The sequence below is a fragment of the Hipposideros armiger genome, unplaced genomic scaffold (assembly GCF_001890085.2).
Source record: "Hipposideros armiger isolate ML-2016 unplaced genomic scaffold, ASM189008v1 scaffold_443, whole genome shotgun sequence".
NCBI classification, from domain to species: Eukaryota; Metazoa; Chordata; class Mammalia; order Chiroptera; family Hipposideridae; genus Hipposideros; species Hipposideros armiger.
In genome coordinates this window covers 961137-969831 of record NW_017731793.1, presented here as the reverse complement: position 1 = coordinate 969831, position 8695 = coordinate 961137, and the positions used below count along the sequence as shown (strand labels likewise).

General features: G+C 44.1%; 1 protein-coding gene across 1 annotated transcript in view; it reads right to left on the bottom strand.

Annotated features, from left to right (window-relative positions):
* Positions 1-8695, bottom strand: part of CABIN1 (calcineurin binding protein 1) — a 174519-nt gene that overhangs the window by 159556 nt on the left and 6268 nt on the right. Inside the window, exons 2-3 of the mRNA XM_019665398.1 lie at positions 2310-2387; positions 1672-1764 (exon numbers count right to left, since the gene is read on the bottom strand). Coding sequence (XP_019520943.1) covers positions 1672-1764; positions 2310-2312 — 96 coding nt within the window. The 5' untranslated portion in view covers positions 2313-2387. The remainder of the gene's footprint in view (positions 1-1671; positions 1765-2309; positions 2388-8695) is intronic.

Genomic DNA, 8695 nt, shown 5'->3' with positions numbered 1-8695 from the left:
GTCTCCCCATTTTTGCTGCCTTTGTATGTTTGTTTCTATTTATTAGGTAGAACTGCTATGTCTTCGGTCCTAATAGTGAGGCCTTATGCAGTAGGTGTACTGTGGGGGCTCCATGTCAGTCTTCTTGGTCACCTGAGCCAGGTGTTCCAGGTGTGTCCCTTGTGTGGGTTGTATGTGCCCTCCTATTGTAGTTGAGCCTTGGTTGCTATTGGTATATCAATGGGAGGGATTGACCCTCAGGCTGACTGGTTGTGAGTATTGGCCAATGAGTACAGTGGAGGCGCTGTGGTGAAGAGGCCACCCCTATGGAGCAGGATTCGCTTTAGCAGGGCTCTGGTGCCTGCCCAGTCTGCTCTTTGGGTGTGTCGTCCCCAGAGGTAGCCACGTGATGCTCCAGCTGGGTCTGACTGGCCACTGGGAGTGCTAGCCCCAGAGTCTCCTGGGAGGGGCCCCACAGCAGGCCAAGTTCAGCCGCAGCCTGTGCCCTGCCTGGGGCCACCTGGAATGAGCCACAAAGCAATCCTCAAATGTCTGTCACCTGCACTGGGCTTGGAGGTGCCTCAAGAGGCCAAGCCGCAAACTGAGGCAGGGTTTAGGGCTGCTCAGCCAGAGGTATGGGACATGCCAAAGCCAGATGCTGCTCATTTCGGTTTTGTGAACCTTAGAGAAATTTTAGGAAAGTCTGCAGTATGAGCTAAGATAAGCCATTTGTAAGGAAAATCCACTGAAAGTGGGTTGGGTGTGCCCAAAAGTTGGGTGGGGCAGGGTCTCAAGGAATCGGGGTGAAAAAAAACGGTGTTAGCAAGGTTGACGGAGAATCAGATATGGCGGCCGCCTGGGTCAGCACACCAGGAGCGGGGAGGGCTCAACAAAGAAACAATGCCTTCTTCCAGATCCTCCGAATGGGGAAAAGCTGCCTCTCCAGCCCTTGCCCTGCAGCCAGACAATCTAGTTCTTCCCCATTAGTCCTTAGCACCTTTGGAGCTGATGCCCCAGTGTGGGAGCTCAGAGAGAATGAGTCCGTCAGCACGTAAGTCTGTGTGTGGGCCCTTTAAGAGGAGTTCCTGTGAGTGCAGCCACCCACTGTCTCACTCAGCCACAATCTCCTCTGGTTTTCACATCCAGGAGTTATAGGGACTTCTCTCCTGGCACTTAGACCCTGGCCTAGGGAGCCTGGTGTGGAACTGGGACCCCTTGCTCCTCCAGGCAGAACCTCCACAGCCGAGTTATCCCTCCTGATTTTTAATGGTCACACATGGTGTGACACTGGCCCATTCCGCATCTCTGCCCCCCCCCATCAGTCTTGAGGTGGCTTCTTCTATATGTCCTTAGATGTAGGGCTTTGGTTCAGCTAGACTTCAGATGATTCTTAATGATGGTTTTTCTGAAGTTTAGTTGTAATTTTGATGTGGTTGTGAGAGGAGGTAAGCACAGCATTTCCTATTCTGCCATCTTGACTGGATCTCCAAGATGTGTAAGGGGGGCTGTAGTCAAGGCCATGTTAACTGTCATCTGTGCCCTCTGTAAAGGAGACAATCCAAACAATCAGACCTCCCAGGATTTCACTCTTAAATCCCATTCAGGAGACATCTGAACACATTTAAAATGAGGTGCTGCCTACAGAAATGGAAAGCAAGGTCTACCTGCAGAGGAAGACCATAGATTACATACCTGGGCCTCCTTCGTCTGGGTTTTGTGACTTTTAAAGCTTCCTTCATGATCATCCTCAACCGTGGAGCAAGCATTTAAGGCTGCAATTCGAATCTAGAAAAAGAGGTTTGAGGGAAGAGAAGAGCTGCTTTTAGATGAGGTGTCACTTATCTCCTCAACAACCCACAATGAATATAGCTCTGCTCCATAAACTGCCTTGAATAGCTATGGCCTTCTCAGAATATGGGGGATGAACAACAACTTTTGGTACTTTTTCCAAAAAAGTACCAAAAAACATGTCTGGGGTGACAATACCAATATGTTCAGGGAGCATGTCCTAGGTATTGTCCACTGCAAAAGGAACAGATGCTGGGGACATCCAGCAATGACCCAATACAGAAGACCAAGGTATTGGAATAACAGATTCCAAAAAAACGGGTTAACTTATGCCTTTGAAACAAACTGTGATGAGGCCCTGCAAAGCACTTCAACAGAAGATCAAGCATCCACACCCTCAAATGTTCCAACAGCCCTTCCAGGAAGAAGGGTGCCCCACAGTGAGAGCCTTCAGGGTCCACCCAGGAAAATGCCTCTCACCCACAGGAGTGAAGTAACAGAAGAACACTGATACCAGCAAAACAGGCAAATAATCTACTTACCATACTCAGAGAGCTTCAGCACTGCCGCTTAGCACCGCTTCCCATCACTGGCAGAGACTGCGCCAGTCCACAAGTCTCCTAGAGAGGACACAGGACAAACCAAGAGAGGGGACATGAAGAGCCAAAAATGTCACAATGCCAGGAGCCCACTGAGCACCAGTCCCCCAAACCACGGACCTCCCCAGCTCTAGGCACACAGGCTGGTGAGTGACTGCCTCAGGTGGCTGTGTGGTTTGTTATACAGGGAGCCCCTCAGTTCCTCAGCTTGATTATGTGCCCTTGCCAGGCAAGGCACCAAGTGCCAGAACACGGAAGAGTGAAACCAACTCCTGCTCCTAGGGCTTACTGCTTAGCAGAGGCAATGGAGCTATAAACAATTTTTTTTCTTCAAAAGTTGAACGAAATAAAGAAAAACAAGGCAACATCTAAGGGTGAAGAAGAAAAAAATTTTAATTGGGGGAGGGGAACAGTATTGGGGAATTGGGGAAGGGGAACAGCCAAGTTGCTGTCCTTCAATCTTAGTTGTGGAGGGCACAGCTAGCTCAGCTCCAAGTCCAGTTGCCATCTGGCTGCCCATCGGCAGCTCGTGGCCACTCAACTCAAGGTGCTGTGTTCAATCTTGGTTGCGGGTGGGTGCAGCCCCCCATCCCATGCAGAAGTCCAACTGGCAACCTTGTTGTTAAAAAGCACACACTCTAACCACTGAGCCATCCAGCTGCCTGTCAGCAGCTCAGTTCAAGGTGCGGTGTTCAATCTGCCCCCCATCCCATGCAGCAGTCAAACCGGCAGCCTTGTTGTTAGGAGCATGTGCTCTCACCAGCTGAGCCATGCTGCCACCTGGTGGCAACTAAGTGGTGGCTCAGCTCGGGCGCAGCTCACTGGCCCATGTGGGAATTGAACCAGTGACCCTGTTGCTCAGAGCTCATGCTCTTAACCAACTGAGCCACTCGGACAGCCCCAAGAAAAATTTTTTGAAGGGATCAAAGGTGAGGGAGCTGAGTAAGTCCTTGCATGACCCTCAAGGAAGGGACAGTGCTGCAAAGGAGGGCAGTGAAGCAGAGGCAGGGATAGGGAGGTGGGAGATGAATGAGAGCCAACATGGGGCCTGAGAGCAGGGATGGGCGTGGAGGATGGGAGGGTGACGTGCCAGGGAACTGGAACTTTATTTGGTAGACAAGGGAGCCATTGACAGTTTTCAGGAGAACAAAATTTTAGAAACATTAAAAAAAAAAATTAGAGGTAGGCAGACCAGTTTGAAGTCTGCAAAAAAAATGACAGGATTGTGAGGATGTGGAGAAATCAGAACCTCATACACTACTGGAGGGAATGTAAAATGGTGAAGCCGCTGTGAAAATTGGCCTGGCAGTTCCTCAAAATGTCAAAGACAGAAATTCCACTGCTAGGTATCTACCCAAGAGAAATAAAAACATGTCCATAGCAAATTTTTTCACCAGTGTTCGTAGCAACATTATTCATAGCAGCTTAAAGGTAGAAACAACCCAAATGGCCATCAACTGATGAATAGATACATAAAATGGAGTATGTCCAAACAGTGGGTTACTATTCAGTTGTAAAATACACTAAGTACTGACACATGCTACAACATAGATGAATCTTGAAAACCTTATGCTAAATGAAAGAAGCCAGTCATAAAGGCCACATATTGTCCGATTCCATTTATGTGAAATGTCCAGCATAGGCAGATCTATAGAATCAGAAAGTTGATAGTGGGCTGTGGGAGAGGGACTAATAGGGAGTGACTACTAATGAGTATGGAGTTTCTTTCTGGGGTGATGAAAATGTTCTCAAATTGACTGTGGAGATGGTTACACAACTCCATGAAAACAGTAAAAACCACTGAATTGTACATCTTACCTAGGTGAACTGTATGGCATGTAAATTATGTCTCAATAAAGCTATTATTAAACAGAGATGCTGGGAGTCTGCCTGGGCAGTGGCAGTGGGAATGGAGGGGGCACATTCCAGAAGGTACACTGATGGTACTGAGTACTGGAGAAGCTGGAGGGAGCAGCAGTGGTTCTGGCCTAAGGAGCTGGAATGGGAGGGGGTACCACCAAACAAGCTAGGGAGGGTGGGAGGAGGAGCCAGAAAAAGTCCCATCTGAGAGGCGGGCAGAAGGCCACGGAAGGACCCATCCGGCGGTGGGAAGGAGACTTAGTACACAGACTAAACACGTGCTCCACTTTTATAAAATAAAATGGCTACTACTATTGCCAGCAGTGCTTACAGCAATGACTTCTAGCACAGGCTTTCACAAGGGGCTCTGAATTCTCCAAGGGTTCTTAAAAGGAAGGAAGTACAGTCATTTTCACAGATCAGGAAGATGCAAACTTCTCCTAGGCTGATAGGTATTTTACCTCCTAGGTTCCACATTTGGAAAAAAAGAATTCTGCTGATTATGTTTGGAAACTGCTGCTTCACTATAAGCTATGCCATGATGGAGACAGTAACCACAACACAGTATGAAAAAATAATAAGAGAAAAGTAGAAACTATAGCATTAAAACCCTGAATCTAGCTATTATTAAAAGAGAGAGCTCATCACTAGATGAGCACAGAGGTAATGGAACAGAATGTACAGTGACCAAACACAACAAAGAATGTTGTGTTTGCAAAAAACAGTTTGGAAAAATGATAAATGGACAGCTGCAGGCCTCCAAAGAAAAAAATCAGCAATCCTTGAGGAGTAAGAGAATCTGATTTCCAGAGTTATTACATTATTATATTCAGAATGTACAGTTCTCAATAAAAAAACTACAAAGCATACAAAGAAACAGCAAAGTACGCCTCATTCACAGGATAAAAAGAATTTGACAGAAACCATCCCGGAGAAGCCCAGACATTGTAATTACTACTCAAAAATGTTAATTCAAAAACTGTTCTTCACATGCTTAATCAGCTAAAGGAAGCCATGGATAAAGTACTAATGAAAATCAGGAAAACAATGTAAGAATAAAATGAGAATATCAAAAAAGAGACAGAAATTGTAAAAAGGAATCAAAGGGAAATTCTGGAGCTGAAAAGTACAATAAGTGAAATGAAAAATTCACAGGGGGAGAGGAATGGTAGAAAAGGGTAAATGGGGTGAAATATATGATGATGGAAGGAAAACTGACTCTGGGTGGGGAACATACAGAATCATATACATGAAACCTATGAAATTTTACTAACCATTGTCACCCCAATACATTTTAATTAAAAAAATTATCAATCTGAGATCTTTTAATGTCTCAATATTTACACGTACACAGAAGTCCTTTACTTCTGAAAGTTAATGTTGTATTTATGCAAGCATTATGCAAAAAAAGGGGGGAGAGGCCGGCTGAGTGGCTCAGTTGGTTAAGAGCTCACTCAAGAGTTTGAGCTCTGAGCAACAGCGGTTCGAGTCCAGCCCGAGCTGAGCAGCCACTGAGCTGCCAACAGGTAGCAGGATGGCTCAACTAAAAAGAAAAAAAGCAAGACTACCAGAAGTAAAATATGTTGATATTAATTGACTATAGTTATAAAAACTGAGTCTTTGGGAATAAAAAAATACAAAACAAAAATAAATAAGAAATAAGAAAAATTCACTAGAAGGGCTCAACAACAGTTTTGAGCAGGCAGAAAAAAGGATGAGCAAACTTGAAGATAACACAATTAAAATTATATAGTCTAAGGAGGAGAAGGAAAAACAAATGAAGAAAAATGAACAGAGCCTGAGGAACATGGGAAACAATATCTAAAGGACCAATAAATGCATCATAGGGCCTCAGAAGATGAAAAGAAAGCAAAAGAGACAGAAAATTTATTTGAAGAATAGCTAAAATTTTCCCAAATCTAATGAAAGATATGAATATATGCATCCAAGAAGCTCAACAAGCTCCAAGCAGATCCACACTAAGAATTTTTATCAAATTACTCACAAAGACAAAGAGGGAATCCTGAAAGCAGCAAGAAAAAAGCAATTCTTAGAAGAAAACATAGGGGAAAATCTTTATGACCTTGGATTTGGCAGTAGTTTCTTAAGAATGACACAAAAAACACAGGCAACAAAAGAAAAAATAAATTGGACTTCATCAAAATTAAAAACTTTTATGCAAAGGACACTATCAAGAGAAGACAGTCCACAGAATAAAGGAAATATTTGTAAATCATGTATCTGATAAGAGGTTAATATCCAAAATATAATAAGAACTCCTACAACTGAACAATAAAAAGATAACCCAATTAAAAAATGGACAAAGGGGGGCCGGCCGAGTGGCTCAGTTGGTTAAGAATGCAATCGATTCCCACATGGGCCAGTGAGCTGCACCCCAGCTCAGATGCTGCTGAGCTGCCAACAGGCGGCAGGATGGCTCAGCTGGTGAGAGCACGTGCTCCTAACAACAAGGTTGCCGGTTTGACTCCCACATGGGATAGTGGGCTGCACCCCACCCCCCACAATTAAGATTAAACACAACACCTTGAGCTGAGCTGCCCTGAGCTGCTGACGAGCGGCTGGATGGCGACTGGACTTGGAGCTGATCTAGCTTGCGCCCTCCACAACTAAGACTGAAGGACAACAAGTTGACTATTCCCCTTCCCCAATTCCCCAACACTGTTCCCCTTCCCCAATTCCCCAACAAAATCTTTTTAAAAAAAAAAGAAAGAAAGGACAAAGGACTCCCAAAGACATTTCTCCAAAGAAGATATACAAACGCTAATAAGTACAGGACAAAATATTCAATATTATTAGCCATTAGGGACATGCAAATCAAAACCATGAGATAACACTTCACGCCTACTAGGATGGCTATAATAAATTTTTTTTAAAAAAAAGGAAAATAACAAGTGTTGGCAAGGAATTAGAGAAACTGGAACCCTTGTGCCCCTGGGTGGGAATGTAAAATGGTACAGCCACTGTGAAAAACAATTTGATAGGTCTCAAAAAGTTAAACATACACAGAGAATTGCCATATGATCCAGCAATCCTAGGTACATACCTAGAAAAACTGAAACAGGGACTCAGAGATATTTGTACACCCATGTTCATACCAGCATTATTCACAACAGTCAAAGGTGGAAGCAACCCAAATGTCCATAGATGGGTGAGTGGATAAATAAAATATTCATACAATGGAATATTATTCAGCCTTAAAAAGGAAGGACATTCTGACACATGCTACAACATGGATGAACCTACAGGATATCATGCTAAGTGAAATAAGCCAGTCACAAAAGGACAACTACTACATGATTCCATGTATGTGAGGTACTTATAACAGGCAAAATCACAGAGACAGAAAGTATAATGGTGGTTGCTAGGGGCTAGGAGAAGAGAGGAATTGGGAGGTACTGCCTAATACGTAGTTTATGTTTGAGATGATAAAAATTTTCTGGAAATAGATAGTGGTGATGGTTACACAACATCCTGAATCTATTGTATTTAATGCTATTGAATTGTACATTTTCAATGGCTGAAATGGTAAATTTAATGTTACATATATTGTGCCACAATTTTTAAAAAATAACAAAGAATGAGCAAAAGACTTGAAAAGATACATCACCAAAGAAAACAGACTGCAAATAAGTACGTTAAAAGACATTTGACATCATTAGTCAAGAGAGAAACGTGAATTAAAATCATGATGAGCTACTACTACACACCTATTAGAATGGCCAAATTTTAAAAACTCTTATAAGGCCAAATCCAGGTGAGGATACAGAGCAACTAGAACTTCCATATACTGCTGACAGAAATGGAAAATAGTACAGTCATGCTGGAAAACAATTTCTTATAAAGTTAAACGTACACTTACCATACAACACAGCAATCTCACTCCTACTTACCTTGAGAAATGTTGACACAAAACCTGTACATAAATGTTTCTAGCAGCTCCATTCAAATCACCAAAAACTGGAAACCCAAATATCCTTCAATATGTGAATGGGTCAACTGTTGCAATATAGCATACAATGGAATATTGCTCAGTAAGAATACTATTGTACTTATATGGACCGGCGGAGTGGCACATTGGTTAAAGTTGGCTTGGGATGATGCCAGCTCTGAGTAGCAGGGTCCTGGTTCGGATCCTACATGAGGGCCAGTGACGCTGCGCCCTCTACAGTTAAGATGGTGAACAACAGCTCGACCTAGAGCTGGGCTGCCATGAGTCGCCGGTGAAAGCGTAGGCTGCAGTGGGGCTGCAGTGGGCTGCCGTAAGCTATCGTGAGTGGCCAGCAGCCGGCGTGAGCTGCTGTGTGCCACTGTGAGCGGCTGTCCAGTGGCCGGCGAGCGACTGTCTCACACGGGAAGAGCGCAATGATAATACCAACATGGGCCAGTGAAGCGACGTCCTCCACAACTAGACTGAAGAACAAAAGGACAGCAACTTGTCTGTTCCCCTT